The sequence below is a fragment of the Aphis gossypii genome, chromosome 3 (assembly GCF_020184175.1).
Source record: "Aphis gossypii isolate Hap1 chromosome 3, ASM2018417v2, whole genome shotgun sequence".
NCBI classification, from domain to species: Eukaryota; Metazoa; Arthropoda; class Insecta; order Hemiptera; family Aphididae; genus Aphis; species Aphis gossypii.
The window spans coordinates 34,624,676-34,644,173 of NC_065532.1; the positions used below are offsets into that span (position 1 = coordinate 34,624,676).

The following is a 19,498-nucleotide window of genomic DNA, read 5'->3' on the forward strand; positions in this document are numbered from 1 at the left end:
ATACACTCACATAATATAAATATGTATACTATTATTATGTATTATGTATATTGTACATATACGTACAGACTACAGACTTAGAGTTTATACGTACACGCTATTAAACTAAAAACCTATCGATTGTCTTGTCCTACTTATTTAAAAACGAAAATTTGACTAGGTACTTGTATTTGCCTGTACGCATATAATCCATTTATAGACGATAATATATAGCTTTGTAACAGCGGTGTAATGTGTGCGCATACATATTTATAAACGTCGACGGTTTCGAGGTTATATTATTCACGTACCAAACTTTATGAACAAAATATCGCGTATTTCACTGCTATTATTGTTGCTATTAAAAAATATAATAAACGCGTATAATGCTCGGAATGTTTTCGTGTGACTGTAATTTTTACCGTGTCAAAAATTATTCGTCTCCGCGCTCGATTTTCATATCCCCAGAAATAACACTGCGCGTCATTCCAGAGTCCCCGAACAGAATTTGGCAACAGTTTTCGGTTATTTTTACAGTCGGCGTTATTTTTTTTTTTTTTTTTTTTGTCAACAGTACTTTATAGTATTTATGCCCAGCGTACGACCACCATTAAATTATTAATACGCCGTTACGATACGCGGTCGGCGGCCATACTTGTAAGTATATATAGGTATTTACCGACTTTCCGACAGGTCACATCGGCGGCCTATTGTAGGTACTATAGTATGTACAGCCGCTGCCAAATATACTCAACTCACACGTGCTTCAGTTGTTGTTTCCTCTTTTATACGTCCTTAAAATTCTTCAATATATTATGATTTATATATAATAATTACTCATTAATATCTTTAATTTTTATTATAATATATCTAAAATGTAGTTCCATTAGAACCGCTGTGATCAAAGCTACTGGTGTTTAAATAATATTATATTCGACAAACCAAAAAGTTATTTCTTTGAAATTTTTATAGTATTAATTATACTTGAAACAGCGTGAGTTTGATATTACGTTATTTTACACATAATAATATTATGACCAATTATTATGAGTACTATAGTAATTACTAATTTAACGCACTTAATAACGTCACGTTAATTAGAAGGTTCCTAGCCGTTAAAACCAATAACTTGACAAAATATAAAATATGCAAATACAATATACATAGGTATTTGATTATCGTAATAATGTATATGATTCCTTTGTAGACGCGATTTTATAAATATTTTATACAATGTATACTGTGTATTCCTAACATTAAACAACGAAACGGTTTTTAAACCCTAGCTTAGCAAAATCACAGCAGAAGCCATTCATGATTCATGGTAGATATACGTATATATAGTTTCGTCCTGCAGCATACATAGGTATTCTCCATACTTTATTAGCAATAAACGTGGACCTGTGAACGATTACGCAATTTAAGGAATCAAAAATAATTCATGTACTTATACTAACTATCAATTTTGAAAAACTTATTTTTATTTAATAACTGAAATTTTCATAATTTTTAGTTATTTCTAGTTATTCGCACGTTCTAACATTTTTAATAATGGTTGTAATATTATGTACACCTATATCAATTTAGTATAACGTTTATCAATAAGCTGATCAAAATGTTCATATTTTTCAAAATTAACTGATGAATATTTTTTAGTTTCTTAAAATATTTATAATTTTTAGAAGTAAGTTCAGGTAACCATGCTAATAAATAGAATATAAATTAAAATACTTTTGACTGGAATGAAGATAACGAGTAAAGGTACATTAGTGATAATTAAGAGGGTGCTGTCGGTGTAACATCTGTTAAATCTGCCTGTCACATACTAAGTATAACAAAACCGCTCTTAGTATTTCTCATTTCACATCAAAAGCGTTCAAAATAGGCAGCAACATTATGCTTATTAAAAAATTAAATAAAGAAGTGTAAATTTAGTTTTAATTTAAAATATTATGATTTTAATATGATTGCACTAATTGTTTGTATCTGCCTATATAATAACAAATTCGACATTTATTTTTAATTGCTTTCTTTGTGAACAGTTATGGGTATTACAACAATTAAACATTAAAAAATATATATATGTTGTAGTGTTGTACTAGTATATTGTATTGAAGATATTCAGTGTATTTATTTGAAGAAAAAACAATTAAATATCATTAATTTTAATGAAATATACCTCGTGTGACTGCAGCGCTCCTCTTATATTTGTGCGTGTATCAATTAAAAAGTTTATAAAAAATAAGCTTTAAATCGCTCATTATCATATAATTTTATAAGCCTCCTCAGCCTTTATGCGTAACCAATCCCTACGTATGTGTCAAATAAATAAGGTTTCTCTTTTTGGGGTATAATTTATTAGAGTTTCTTTGTTCTTATATATTAACCATATTATATGTATAAATTAAATGATGGTAAAAACTTAGAGTAAGTTGGTAACAAGCTGGTAGTGTAATGTAGGGTATTTATATAATGATGATGAAAAGTATTTTTAAGTGATTAAAATATATAATATAGCAAGTATGTTTTTGTGTTTTTCAGCGTTTGCTTTTCCAAGTATAAGAGCTGGATACTCTGCTGTGATACCTAGCCAATTTGGGTAAGTCAATTTCATTTTTTTCATATGCTTTTGCACAATTGTTTATTTATTTTATGTTTACTCTAATATACATATTTAAAAAAATATAATATATTGTATAACATTCATTAAAGGTTAGAGATAAAACATAACAGAAATTTTGGCTTACAAAAATAAGAACATAATATACCATATTATTGCTATAATAGAACAAAAAATGATGAAAATTATTTAATACTTTTCAAAATTATCAGTTTTCTTAATAACTATATTACAATATATCTGGGTTTGGCCTGATCCCAATCAAACATTATTATCATGTTTAGTTAAAGAAATAGAATTTGGCTCAAATTCAAATTTATATGTAATGACGGTGTTTATATGCTTTTGGTCGAGTTTTATTTATTTTTGTATAATCGTTTAACGATAAGTATTATACTTGATACCTAAATACACAACTATATAATATTAAAAACAATAGCGTTGTTCTAGTAGGTGCACAATTATAATATAGGCTTTATTTAACACCATTTAAAAAATACGATTGGTCAGAAGTTATTATTTACAGGCTCCGTTATGGGTTTGTGGAACCTGATTAGGAGTAGCTGATGTTCTCTGCGGATGAAACGAAATGAGAAACCAGTATATACAATATATATTCAAGTAAATTATATTAAAAAAAAAGTTTCCGAGTTTGGAGGTTTTTAGTGAGGCTTGAGTGGTTTGCAATTCTAAAAAAAAAAATAATAATAATAATAATAAAACCTGCAAACGTTTCAAATATTGAGTAATTTTTGTTTTATTTTTTATTTAATTTTTTTTTAATTTTTGGACATTTTGAACGTGTGTTTGATGTGTGATCTTTTGTTTTGAAACTAATTTATACGATAATTTGTGGATTGCGTAGTTAGCACATCATTTTGTCGATATAATAAATATAGTAAAATTCGTTCTGCAATATATTGAACATATTATATAGGTACGTGAAAAAAAGAAAGAACTGTATGCGCGACATATTTTGTCAAAATACAAACGAGCAAACTTTTTTTAGTTTCAAAAACGTCGTTTTTCTCTCTCAATGCAAATTTATTTATTCGTACAGCCGATTGAAAGTTTCCGGTGAAAAGGCGCGTATAGTTTTCAAAGATATAATAATATATATGTCTCGACGATGTGCAATATTGCAATTTTCTCTGTATAAACTACATGCCTTTAGCACGTATCTCAAGTATATTTTAACGAGCGAAAAACTTTCGACCGTCTGCGTTAAACCATTTGCGCTCAATTTGAATTTTTACTTGTAATTTTAAACACCGTTTGCGTATTAATTTTTTTAAATATCATGGCATATTTTAAAAATCTTACCTGCAAAAATTGATAGACCGTTTGTTCCGCATAAATATCGACAAATATAACAAATCTATTTGTACATTTATGTGAATATATTAAACAAATATCAATGAAATTGATTTAAATTTATAACCGTGATTTTAAATTATAATTTGTATTAAATACTATAGTATGTGGTTATTATTAATACCTTCAATACATTATATTTTTCATTATAATTATAATTATTATTTTCTTATACTGAATGACTTAAAATAGTATGTAATGTTATCCAACTAAAGAACCGAAAATATTTTTTAAAGATTTATGTTCCATAATTTTACACGTGTAATTTGTTTGTCATTATTTATTAAATAATGAATAAAACGTTCTTATCATTATACGATATCATATATATATATTCATGATTTAAGTATAAAATATTATTGTTTGTGTGCGCCAATGGTCTATCAATTTGCAGTTTAAATGTCTATACGTATATAGGTTCGCAAACGATTGTCACCGCCCGCACACACATATTATTATTATTTTGTTCACATTTATATATTATTATAATGTGTATATGTAGTACCTATATATAGTGTTATAATATCATTATGTCGTCACGTTATTAGCAATAGGGATACACGTGGAATCCATATAATTATATTTTTATTTCGTTTTTTATTTTACATTCGTATATGTGTAAATTTATGCTTTTGGCGTTCATATATAATATACGATGAGGGGATCCAAAACGCGACCGGGTCGGACACGAAAATAGAAAACAATGAAACACGCACTATTGAGGTTTACACGAATCACCACAGCAGTCCACCCCTGCCGTAGAGAGTATACCTATATTTTTATATTATACCGTCGAAAGTTTTTTTGGAACTCCCCTTCGCACTGCACGAGCGCGCCGACAATGACATCGCACGCTGCTGCAGCTATATACCGTAATAATACGCAACCACTCTGTGCACACGGGGGTAACTTCATTGCAAAATGTTTTGCCATCGCGTTTTTCTCGTCAATAACAGATATTTGTATGATTCGATATAAACTAGACACGTCTAGTATGTGATTGTACACACGAAGAGATACGATCACGTGTATAAATTTACCCCTTTGCGCATGGTTACCTATTGACTGCAAATTAATATCACGTTTAGAACATGAAGATTTCGTCTCGCGAACGGCAACTTACTTTGAGATGCATATTTTAAATGCATTTTAATTAGTAGTCGTATAGTTACTATACGCGTAGGTATATCAATCACGATGAATGCATGTGTCATCACAATAAATCGTATAATGTTTTGCTTGCGGTTTCGGTCCCGCCGGGCAACAAAATTGGAGAGAAATTAATTTAGCAAAATTAAGTGCAATAAAACATAACCCCAAAAATCCGCAGGTGTTCGACTACCGCTGCTTCTCTGCACATAACCGATTCTGAAAAGGCTGCACGTGGTGGTTATAGGATTTATATCTATATTTATTAAAAAACGAAAATAATGAATAAAACTCAAAAATCGTGTAATGAACTGATTTTAGAACTACTGTATTTCATATAATATCATCAAAACTCGTACAATAACAATCCGAAACAAAAGAAAAGTATATTTTTAATCATTTTATACGCATACATATTTACTATAATATTATATAGTATTACCTCATTTTCAATTAATTTCCAGTATATATATACGTAATTTAAATCCGTTTCGTATACAAAAGCTCCGAAACAATAATTATTCGATTACTCTTTATCGATCTAAAGTTAAAGTAATAAAACGATTCGCTTTATTTACACCTCGAGTAATAATAATTGGTTTTCAAATTTAAATTAGGTATATTTCCAAAATATTATCATAATCATTTTTCTGCGTCACCCCAACAACACAACTTTTATTTAATCTGTTAGATACATCTAAAGTATTTGCTGTCGTTCTTTTTTTCATATAATACATATATGTCATAGCCTATGACGTTAATACAACCTCATACGGGGAAAAAAATGTAATATGAATAAATTAATGCACGATATTGTTTCGATTAACTATTTTAAACTAATGTGTACAAATTATGAGTTAATTTTAAATTACGTTAAAACATATAAATAATCATTTTAATTGCTCAATTATTTCGTGTTTGTATTTTTTATAGGCAGGTACTTAAATATAATTACAATTAATAACAACATAAATAGTATAATACTCAATAAAATACTGTTTAGAATATTCGTAATGTATAATTTAATATTCCTACAAAATAATATTAATACCATGCCTACTTTATAAAAATGTAAATGAGAATATATTACATGACTTTAGTAATTAAATAACCATTATGTGCTTTCCGCTAGTTATAATCAAATTTGAAAAAATATACATTATTCTAGTATTTTACTTTTACAAATAACAAAGTTTGTTGTATTTGGTAACACTGTTTCAAACAATGACAATTGAGTTTTAAAAAATATAACTTTAAACTGTAAGCAGCACTATTCATTTGTAACGCCAAATTTCAGACCAAAACGTGACAGATGAAACACACAAAAACCATATTTTTACTAAACAAATGAAAAAATTTAGAGCGTACAATAACACATTGTAACAACTGACAATGTGTAATAATTATGTGTTTATTAAATAATATTTAGATAATTGATAAAATTACGAAAATAATGATTATAAATTTTAATATTACTTAAATTATAGCCCACGTTAATAAATGTGTAAAAAAACGTTATGACGTTTTTATATATTTATACAGTAATTTGATTTTAAATTTTGATTTAGATACACATATTTATATTACACAACTGATTTATATAAAAAAAAATTAGCTATTAAAAATGTTAATTATAATTCACATCAATTACTACATAATATAATAAATATAAAAATTAAAAGGTGAATGTTCTTAAAATATTTCAAACAATTTATATATTATCTACTTTTAGTCCTTGGACAAATCTCAATTAAATAACTATTGTGTATAAAATATAGATAGCGAATTTTGATCCATTACATTTTGTCGGTTTACTAGTAAAAGTAAGCATTATTAAATTTATATTCATCGATAAAACATTTGACATTGAACATGGACAGTATACTAGTATAATTAATAAATTAATCTAAGTCCATTTTGAGGTACAAAACAAATATAATTATTAAATTCCAAAAATAAGATCATATATCTGTTATTATAAGATGGCACGACTTGTATGAGATAGGATAAGTAAACACGTATTTTGTGAGTCAAACATTTACTATATATATATAATTATTTATAGAGCGTTTTTTTTTTATCTAGAACTCGGTTCAAAGTCAGCGTCACATAAAACAGATATTCAAATACCTACTCTGTTGAAGATAATATTATATTATTAAACCATCGTGTAGTCGTGTGATTTCCTCTTAGCTCATTTGCACGTAAAATATAATATTTTTATAGTGTATTATAAACTTCACGACTGCCATGGGCCAACTTTAGAGCAGTAAATGTACCTTAGCTTTAAAAATTAGTCACTCTCCGTCGAGCGCGAAACACGACGTTATTAATCGGAGGTGATGGGTAGCAAGTGAAGAAGACGCTCGCTTGCCCGTTCGCGTACGATAATTTCGAGCCAGCCCAGCCGTAGGCTTACTGTTACAATTTTTGTTTTTTTACTTTGCAGCTGCATTCGGTATTTTGTGCACGCTAACCATTTTGCGTCGAAAGTGAAACAACGTTGGCGGCGGCGACGCGTGCAACAAATTGTCGTCAAACAGTCTCCGCCACCACCATGTTGTACCCCGAATAAACGTGTTGAAAATTAGAGAGTTTTTAATAATAAAAAGATCTTAAAAAATATTCAAGTCGATGTACGGGTTTAAAATGTAGATAACATTATAATTATAGTTAATTTTTTGAAAAAAAAAACATATGATTGTAAAGAAAAGTGCGGAAGTTTTATTGTTTTATCTCGTAAGAGTTCAGTTTTTAATGTACGTGTATATTTTCCCCATAATTTATAACAACCGCCTACAGTGATTTTTTTTTCACGATCAATTAGCTAAAGTACCTCTTAATACAACTTTTATTTTCAATTTAAGTTCTACTTACGGATATCTTTTCCTAGAAACGTTTCAATCTTTTGATCACAGTCACGCGCCAGTTAAACATATCATTATAATATTATTGCTGCACCTGTTTTTTATCTATATTATAAAGAAATAAAAAATTACATAATATCATTATTATTATTATTATTATTATCTCTCACCGTGGAGAGCCTTCGTTTATGATAATTCGTATCAAATATAAAATAAAAAAAAAAATAGTTATAAGTCGGCTCGCACGTTTTTGCATGAGGACATCCCCTTCTTTCTAAGTGCTTAAAAAGAGTAGTAGAAAGAAAAGAAAAAAGGAACACGCGTATCTCTCTCTCTCTCTCACTCTCTCTCTCTCTCGTTCTCTCTCTCTCCCGCTCTTCTATACATATATGTGTACGCCACGTGCAATGGGACGGTATTATAAACGATGGAGGGGTTGAGGGGGTCGTGCGCGCGATGAGTCATCCGACCGTGTTTTGAGTCATCCATACCCTCCTCCGGTTTTAGCCCTTCTACCCCGTCCGAAACAAGCTCCGGCCCCCGTCGCTCACCCTCGCGCGCTCCCGCCGGTCACCACCATCGATCAGTGTGTATGTGTGCGCGCGTGTGCGCTCGGTGCAACCCCATTTTCCGTTTCAACCTCTTCACCCCGCCGCCGGCATCGTTACGCCCCAACCTACCCCGTGTCGTAAACACTTTCGCTCGAATCCCTGGGCCCTTTTGCCCGGGACGCGCACGTTCGCCGCTGCAAAGTCCCCCCCTCCGCCGCCGCACCTTGCCGTCGGCACACGACCCCTTTGTCGCTCCCTCCCTCCGGGGCTCATTCACCACCGCTTCTTCTTTCTTCTTCTTCTCCTCCCACATCTCCCCGTCTCCTCTCCTCGCTCGGTCTCTCTCTCTCTCTCTCTCACCCTCTCTCACCCTCTCTCTCTCCTTCTCTCACCCTCTCTCTCTCTTTGCAGTTCGACAACCCCGCCCGCCACCGCAACCCGGTCGTCATTATCCCCGGGCTTTTGTGAGGATCCGCTGCCACCGCTCACTGAACCTTCGCCGCACCGAAACCGCCCCACCCGTTGCACCGTGAGCACACCTCTTTACTACGTAGTGCGGCGCGTGTGTACACACGTAGTAATACGCGACCGGTTACTATATACGCGCGTAAAACTACTACACGACGAAGTGGTGACGGGCGGCTCGGAGGGTGAAATTTAAATTAAACCCGCCACCGCGCCGTTCCCTTCGCGTCCCCTCCGATCCTGTCCGTTCGTTACGACTCGCGCGCGAGTTCCACGCGCGTGCCGATTTCGCACCCGAACGACGCTCGACTCCCGCGTGAGTGAACCGTTGCTGCAGGTGTTTGTCTATGCTCGTGTGCCTAAATTAATTACAGTCGTTAAAATCGCATGTCAATATCGCGGACGTGTGTGTGTGTGTGTGATCGGATAATAATAATTATTTATCATACATCGCTCGAGATCCAACTCGATCGCAGTGATCGTTTCCTCGTGTTAGTTTATCGTCTTTACCGCGTTCGATTTATAGAATATGGATTTACCTATCGGCAAATGTTCAGCGCACGTGATAACGGACAGATTATCGTCGGGTTTAAAATAAAAAAAAAAAAAAATCACGGAAACCTAAATACATAAAGTATTTCCTATTTATATGCATACCCTGTAGTAGTAGTGCGGGGGTGGTGGTGGTGGTGGCGGCGATGACGAGACTCCAGTAGATGGTGTGTATGGAGAAGGGTTGTTACGCACCGGAAATCCCGTTAAGGGACCCCGTGCGTGCGCGCGAACAAAGGATCTGTGCGAGTAATTTGAAAAATTTACTAGCGATGTGTTTGACAGCGTTGTTTCAACTTTTCGCGCACAGTCTTCGCGTTTTCTATGCGACGCGGTAACTATACTTCCTGCACCACAGCACCGTTAGATCAGCTATTTTAAATGTACGCGATCCAAAAACTTATTACAATACACGAGCATATTTTATTTTATCGATATTACAGGATTGCATCATGAAATACACTGTTTTCTAGTTTAATCTCGTTTTGATGAGAAAATAATGATTGTACGTTCCAACGCGAGCTTATCGGTCCCACAAAGTGCACAGCCCTATAATAATGTACCCTAATTCAGAATAATATATTGTTTTATCAAAAAAAAAATAATTAAACTTAAACGAAAATCAAAAATAGTTATTTAAAAAAAAAAAAAAAAAAAGAAAAAATTGCACGTTTTAAATTTTGATAGTTCCCAATAGTCTGTTGACACGATCTAATTGTCATTTCGTTTGTCCATATCGTCCATATAATATAAACACACATGATATAGGTTCTTCTTTCGCGAAAACCCGTCTGGTTTTAACTTTGAATAATAATATACACGATCAACGGACACGAAACAACGATTTTCCCCAGACCGCACTGATAAGTTTACATTAATTTTATTAATAGCGAAACTGTTTTTTTTATGGTGTGAAACCTTTACAATTCGTATACACGCTTACGTTTTCGTTTATATTATTAGAGTTTCTTTTAATCAAATAAACAAAACTTATTCGAAAAACTCGTGTTCAGTTGTAATTTAGTAAATATGACTACAATAATTATTCACCAGCGTAATAATAATTATATAACTGCGGCAGCGATAGCGATGTAACGTTGGCTAAAATAAATGATGATTACTCGAACATCAACACTTATTAATTATTATACTCATATAATACATTGATTAAAGTAATTTCAAACATATTGATACACAAACATTTAATCCATACAACTGTAATATAACATACAATTATACATTTATTGTCAACTTTTACGACAATCGTTTCGTACTAACGTCTTTTAGTTTTATAATACCTTTATTATTAAAGTCGTCGATAATCATGGTTTGTCAAATTTATTATACACCACCAGTGACAGTCAATTGCAAATAGGTTTTTTAATAACGTATTCTATTAATGTTAAATAAAAAAATTAAGTGACGATCACCGCAATCGTAATAATTTCATATAATATTATGTGTTTTAAAATTATTATGAATATACAAATGCGACTAAATTCGTAAATTATAACTTTTGGTGCGAGTGGATCACGTGTAGGTACTCGAACACGTCATATTATAATATAGTTACCGTATACGTGTTGTTAATAAAACACAATATTTTTCAGCGAACAAAATTGACATAAATTCAGTAATATGTATGTATAGCTGTTTTGTTGTTAATATCGTTTGCTGCGGATACACTTGTTGCAAAAACACTAAATATCCTGTCGCTGCAATGGTTTTCTCGGTCGCGTTAGAACGCCAATTAATTTTACTCGTCGCACACGAGTTTCTTTGTTTTCGGGAAATCGACTTACAGTTCGCATATTATTTTTATTTTTGTTTTTTTACACAATTATCACGTTACGAGCATAATTGTAACTATACAAATGACAACGATAACACACGAGGATTTTATATTTACAATTTTCTTTACAAAAAACAATTTTAAATTTACGATCATTCGGATGTGTACCAGTTAGTAACAGAAATACGTTAGTGATTAAGAAAAAAAAAATAGAAAGTAAAAAGCATTTTTATCCTTAAAATTGCCTTCTATATTTACTATACATATCACAATAAAATTACAACAGCCTTAAATCTAAAGTCCCACGTGACCTTAAATCGAAGATTATTCTAAGACACAATTCAAAAAATAGCTTTTAATCATTATGTCTACCGTTCGAGCACGAGTTAATAATTAGACTAATCTCGTAGTCACAGGCGAAAATACCAGATTAATACGAAATATATATTTCTACAGTGTAAATTATAAAAAGTTAGTTTAAGTCTGAAGGTAATGGGATTGAGCCTTTTAAAGTTGAAAATTAAATAAATCCATTTTTCCATTTTTAATCAACAAAATTAATACTAACACTGTTAACCCGATATTTTAGTGCACTAAATGTAAGAATAATCAAAAGAAATCAAATTAGTTTAGCGTTCTTATGATCGCTATAAAATTTAATTTTTTTTTTGTTTGTGTATTTTATTTTATATACATTTACAAAGAATTAAAATTTAAAGCACCTACACAAAGGTGAATACTTATCATCAATCCTGAATTAAAAATTAAGTTTCCAAAGAATTTAATATAGGATTTATATATTTTTTTAATTACGATATCTTAATAAATATAATTAACGACTTGTAGCGTCGGGCGAGAGAGACAAAGTTTTTTTTTTTAATATTTCAAATACGAACACTATTACATTGTTTTACATTATAAGTCCTATTGTATGCTCCGATGGCCATAAACTCGTCGAGTTAGTCAATCGCGTGCTCGTAATACATTCTTTAATAATTATATTATATTATGATGTACTCGGGGGCGTGTGTATAGGTAAAACCTACATAATAAAATAATATATAAAAATATAAACTACATATAATATATTATGATAATAATATGTGTGTGCGTGTGCCTTTTTATTTACGTTCCTAATCTGTTGCTCGTCGGATTTTCAGATATTCACATCAGACAGTATATGTGTTACCGAGTGTGTAAAATGAGAGCGTCAAAAAAAAAAAAAAACCATAAACGTTTTGCGCGTGTTTAGGACCGGACGGTATATACAAGATTATTGACGCCGTGTTGCTATATAATATATCGAGGCAGTCACGGCGCAGAGATCGACCCCGGCAAAAACGTATATATATCTATAAATTATTATGACATTAAATAAATATTAAATACAATTTTTATACATCGCGCACATATTTTTTTTATACGTGTTCGACACATATATTATAAACTATATGTGTGTAGTTTCGTGTGGTTTTATTTGATAATTTTTATTATTATTATTATTATTATTATTATTTTCTTTGTTTGCCATGTTTTGTTTTTGCCACCAAGTGTTGATGACAGTTGCACGCGTGGAAATATATATTTTATATACGTTTTCTGAGTCCCGGACAGTTTTCAGTTGTTCGTTTTGGGATTTGGTTTTGTTGTTTTTTATTTTTCTTTACATACATATATTTAGAGTATATTATAATTATTGTTTTATATAGGTAACTACTACCTTACATCACATCCATCATCATCCATTAACCATCATCATCATTAGTTCATATCGGACGAACTGTATTATGTATTTGTGTATCTGCTATCGGTTTTATTTTCGTTTCGAAAACAATTTTCGTCGTTTTAACGCACAAATTGTTTTTATTATTAATTTAATTGATCATAATTCAAATGATTTTAAAATTATAACCATCACACGCGTTGTTAAAGTCTTTCTCAAATAAGCTCATTATTATCATCATCACATCGTTATTATTATTTGTTTTATTGTTTTATCTCATCATTATACATATATGATAATTATAAAAAGACGTTTTTCATTTAAAACTCATTTTGGCATTGATCCTCGTTGTTTGAACATATATGTATATTATATTATGCGTGCTATTGTGGTGAGAGCTTTTCGTAGGCTTTGGTGAAATATAATATAATTATATATATATATATATATTATAAACAAAACGTACGAATAAATATAATTTACATATTTTGCAGTATTTTTGTCATTTAAACCATTTTATATTGTTTGATTCATATACATATATTTTATTACATGGTTTACACACATTATATAATATATGTAATAGTTGTTTAATTTATTTCCTGTTTGGTGTGCAGGGTTTTTGGTTTGCAGTGTTTTACATTTTGTTTTTTTTTTTAATTTAATTTTTTTTTTTTAGAAATGAAGCATCGATTGATTATTGTGCTTTGACATATACCTATATTATATTATTATTATACAACACGAATTATTACGTACATATAGAATTATTTTAATCACGGGGAGATTTTTTTTTTTTTTTATGCCACAATATTGTTAATTGCCTGTGCCTTTTGTGAGTCACGATTATAATATTATACTGCAATTACATACATACATTATCGGATATGACAACGCTTTAGGTTGATTTTGTTCTATATTGCAGTTTATATTTTCGTTATTATTATTATTATTATTGTGTTCTTTAAACTTTGTGGTATATAATAATTATATATATATATATTGTATTGAATTAACACAGTAAACGTTTTCATTAGCAGTGCAGTATAGCGTAGTTTCTGTATACCATATGTATAATAATAATAATTAATGATTAGCACGATTATATTATATCATTAAATTATTATAATAATGCGTAATTATCATTTTCGTCGACGTTACCCGCTTCAGCATTCTGTGATGATTTATTATAATAATAACATCGGTTTATTTTATTGTGACAATAAAACAATATATAGAAACGCATGACAATAATAATTTCGAACGACTGCGGCAATCGAAATGGAAACGTTCACGCGGCGTAAAACGCGATATGATTATTACTATTATTATTATTATTTGAACGTGTTATTTAATTTTCTAGAGTATATTATAGGTACTATATACATATTACATTTAATAGGGAAAAATGGCATGACACTAAATAACGATCTCGAGTACATTGTACACACACACACACACACACTTTTAGGCCATAAACATATACTACGATTAATAACGGAATACGTGCACTGCTATACTGCAGTCGGATACGCGAGGGGGTCGTTGAGCTTCATCAAGCACTACAAACCCTTCTGCGCCCTCGTACAACGCCGCCCGGCCCCGCGATGGTAACATTAAACGTTCCGTGACGTATCTATTTAAGACGAGTGCAGTTTTTCTTTTAAACAAATTAAATACTCGCGATTATTAATGTATTACGCCATTATAGTGCATACTTCAACGACTGACGAAACACTATACAGTGCTTACATCTACCTGTTTGTTATAAATCGTTAAAACCCGGAGAAAAAGTATAGCGATAATATAAATTATAAGGCGAACAAACGAATAGATTTTTCCTTCACAAAGTAGTAATATATAGGTATTATACGAGACACGAAATCCTATTTTTAAATTTTCAGTAAGTACCTACGCCAAAGTAAATCGGACATTAATTCTTATCGCGGTTTAATAAATTAAGGGACAAGGATGCTCGTATAGGTATATATATTGTTTTTTGTTATTTTAACCCTTTAATAACTTATTTACGGTATTCCGTTTCATTAATTCGTCATAAATACGACTGAATACGACTTTTCTGTGTAGACACTCATTATCGACAAATAAAATATATGTTAGTTTAATATAGTATTATGTTAAATAAAATATAAAATACAGATTCCTTCAAATAATACGATTTTTACAGTATTCATGTTACTGTGAAATAATATATTTCAATTCGATTTCCTCGTAGTTCGTACTTATCTTTATTCTTTATGCACTTTCCGGTACGAAATAATACCTATACGGTAAATAAGAGTGTAATCGAAATACGTAAACCCAAGCCTGTCCCAAATGCGTGTAGATACTTCATATTTCTAAATATAATATTATTACGTTATTATTTTTCATATTAACTTAAATGCCGGACCGACTGAATAGTAAAAAACCCTCATAGATTACACACAACTATGACATTATTTATTATGTTTAGACTTGAGTCGTATTAAGTTAAACCAATAAAATTCCGTTCAAAAGATAAAATTAATTTCAAACACGCATTGCATAAATGACGGCCGTTCTTTTTTATGCTTTTTTTTTTTTTTAAAACGTATTACCTACACCTTCAAACGCGTGTCTGCGCGTATAATGTATTATGTGGGTATAAAATTAAAATCGATATTACTTACTATAGCCACTGAAACGCAATTTGCTGTGTTTGTATTTGTTAAGTCCCGTAATACCTTTTCAGATGAACATTGATTCCACAAAGTGTTTCGTCGTAATAACATTCTAAAGAACTTAATTTCACTGTGTAGGTCACATAACAAAACAACCTGTGGAATAACATTTAAATCGCGTTTTAATTTAAATAAGGGTAATTATAATTTTAATTGATTTAACAAAATGCTGCAAAAAGTAATTGTTTGAATTATTTTCTTATATTTAATCGGATGCACGTTTAGGCGATTAATTATTAATATGTTTTTACTTCGTTAATATGGTAGTAGGTACTATAAATTATTTTTCAAAAACAAAAACCTACTCGAAAAATTTATCGTGATATATATTTTATACAGTTTTCTGCTCTTGAACAACAATTACACGAATACATAGGCTAAGTGCGCCTACTATAATGCTTTTCATCGTGAAATTATACGAAAACATTTTTATATAAAATGTACCTATATAATAACAAACATACATAAACACATAGTTGCGTGATATTGTATTACATTAAATTTTCGGTCGATCATTTCTGATTGTTAAGCCGCACAGCCAAAGAAATTTCTTTCAAAAACTAACGAGTTCGACTGCATAACAATTTTCGTGACAGAATCATAAGACGTAATCTATATAGTCGATAAGAGCGAAAAAAAAAAGTAATATTAAATCCCATATGCATTTGAAACGATATAGTAACATAAATAATCACATATATAACACAGGACCGTGAACCGAGACATTATTCGACTATAAGTTAATATTTAAATATTATTTTTTAACAAAACGGCGTGCTAATACATATTTATAAACGACCTAGTATTACAACTTATACATTATAACAATATATAATATAACATGTATGACTTATAAATTATAATAACAGTCGATAAAACATTTTAATATATGCGTTCGCATGCACATTTCCTATCTAGTCTCCGAGCGTAATATAGGTGGCAGTAGATATACCGAGTCGTTCATGCGTAAAAAATTAGGAGCAAAAGTTAACACATTACACACATGCATTCTCTAATGTAAACGACTAATACTTCCCCTCTTTTGAATTCACAGTCGTTTACAGGTACCTACATCATTGTGCCGCGCCAGATTAATTATAAATAATAACACGAGCACAAAGTTATAATTTTATATATAGGTACGTTTTCAAACTGCACGCGCGGATGACTAGGTCAAATAAGTACAAAGTAACTTTTAAAACGCTATGCCAATTATTATTTGTCGGGAATAAAATGTTCACAACTTTAGATTATACACTTAATATTATATAGGTACGTCGAAACGTACTTATACGTTTTTGATAAGCAATTTAAATATTTATTTTTTATTTGATAAATCTATTTTTGATTTGTTTTACATCCGATAGAACTGTGCCGAGATAATCCACTAGGTAACATAAAAGTCTATATTAGGTATATATTATAATAAGTAGGTACATTTATCAAATTCGTTATTTCTCAAACATTCTTTTATTTAAGTCTGCGCGAAGTTTTAAAAACTTGTACTAAAACTTCTGCCACTCGCTGCCCAATTCAAAAAACCAAACGGTCTCGGAATTGTTTTTTTTTTTTTTTAATCATTCATTGCGAAATTGATACGTGTCTCGTTGGTTCGCTTAATATCTAAACGGATTATATAATATTATATGTACACTGTACCGTTTAATACACATCATATAACCGAATTGACTTTATCTCAGTCGCGTGTAACAGATGAAATAACCCCGGGCTTACACTAAAACTCGAAACGACGCGTTATGAATACTGAAAAGGCCGCACTACACCAGCTTTTAAAAGGGTTTAGTATAGGCAATTTCAATAGAATATTATATGCAAAAATATTAATTCAAAGTAACTTTTCAGTGCCATTCTGGGTTAATTACAAAATTATACTTAAAAAACAGTTTTACGTCGAAAAGACCGAGAAGGGGTGACCAAATGTTTACAACAAAAAAACCGAAACTTTCATTTAACTGATTCATGTCAATTTTGTTTTTTCAATATCACTTTTACGGGAAAAAAGTTATTCAAGTTTGATAAACATAGACGAATTTTATAACGATCACACAACTTTTCACGAAATAGTGATATCGATATATATAATATATTTTGCCGTCAAATAAGTTTTCCTCTTTGTATATAGTACATAAATTTGGTTTTTTACTTAACGAACAAATGAGGATTTTAGAAGGTTTTTGTGTGAAATCTGTTTAATAGTTTAAACTTACTCTTTTCTGATTGGTTTCTTATATTCAAAAAAAAAAAAAAAAATCAATTGCAATAACGTATAGAAAAACATGTTTGTCGTAAACTATATCTATATTACATAGTGCTATAGTACATTATTTTTTTTTATTACATTTGGACGTGCGCAAGTACTTGAAACACACTGTACTTTTTTTATTTTTAAATAATGCGATTTTATTTTTATTTTTCATTGCATTATAGCGATGCTTTGGAGTTTTTATGACTCTCGTGGAAGTTATTTTTAATTTCATAATGCTTAGAACTAAATATCACTAGGACGTATTCGATTAGACACACCAAATACTCTAATAAATATCCCGTTTCAACGTTTTGAGTTAAAACACGAATATTGCCGTTTGGGGGGGGGGGGCTCTACCAGTATACGATATGGGTTCTTAAGAGTTAATCTATAGTATAGGTAATAATATTATAAGAGTACACGATTAATATTACAACCAAAAAGTTAGGTTATCGGAGAACTGTGAGTGTGTCGCGCGTTATAGTGACATTACACCGTTGCCCAAAAGTACTCTCATAATATAATTGACGGAAACACACACAGGGGAATCGAGCGTTGCTTAGTACATGCCAATTTTCCCTAAAACGTTTCAAGCGCGTAATAACTTAAAATATATTACACTACACTTTTGATGCATTAAATTACAAACACACACACACACACACATACATGTAGGCATTAAATCGTTTTTGCGTAAAAATAAATTATAAAATACACGACGATATTAATTTAAATAAACGACTGTATTCAAAAAAAAAAAAAAAAATCATAACGTTTGAGTAGTACTTTTTGCGCGCGTAGAGCGGTCTGATACATATTATATATATATACAGTGTAGTCCGATATAGACTTATTGTCGATTTCAACGTTTTTTAATCGATTTCGAAATTGTTTCAGGGTGCAGCCCAGCTACCTGTACCAAGCCGGTCAAGCGGCCAGCGCGGCGTACTTAGGCGGCGGCGGCGTCATGCCGCTCGCCCCGACGCATGCCGCAGCGATGGCCGCGGCCACGTCGCAGTTCTACGAGTACCAAAACGCCGCCGCTGCCGCAGCAGCAGCAGCGGCTCTGTCGTCCTATCCGTCGCAGTACGCCGCCGCAGCCGCAGCGGCTGCATCGTTCGACCCGTACACATCAGCAGCAGCAGGTAATTATATCATTCGCATTATAGGGAATCACACTCTCCGCGATGTAAAAAATCCGAAATCCAAAAACCTAACATTCCACATATGATCACCGTGTACATTTTTGGTAAAGTATACATATAACGGAGCAAAACTGCCGTGCAAGTGTGAATTCTACAAAACCAGTTGATAACTTCGGGTGACCGGTTGTGATCCTGCAGACAGCGACTTTCGTAGAGGAAAATTTTTTAATTTCTGAAAAATTACGATTTTACGTGTCGTCGGAGCGTAGGAAAAGTAGTTTTGACCGTGGTG

General features: G+C 31.3%; 1 protein-coding gene across 2 annotated transcripts in view; it reads left to right on the forward strand.

Annotated features, from left to right (window-relative positions):
- The window catches only part of LOC114131259 (RNA-binding protein 24-like), a 40,605-nt gene that overhangs the window by 16,625 nt on the left and 4,482 nt on the right, over positions 1–19,498 (forward strand). For both annotated transcript variants that reach the window (XM_050205043.1, XM_050205044.1), the window contains exons 3-4: positions 2,521–2,578; positions 18,959–19,206. In XM_050205043.1, coding sequence (XP_050061000.1) covers positions 2,521–2,578; positions 18,959–19,206 — 306 coding nt within the window. The remainder of the gene's footprint in view (positions 1–2,520; positions 2,579–18,958; positions 19,207–19,498) is intronic.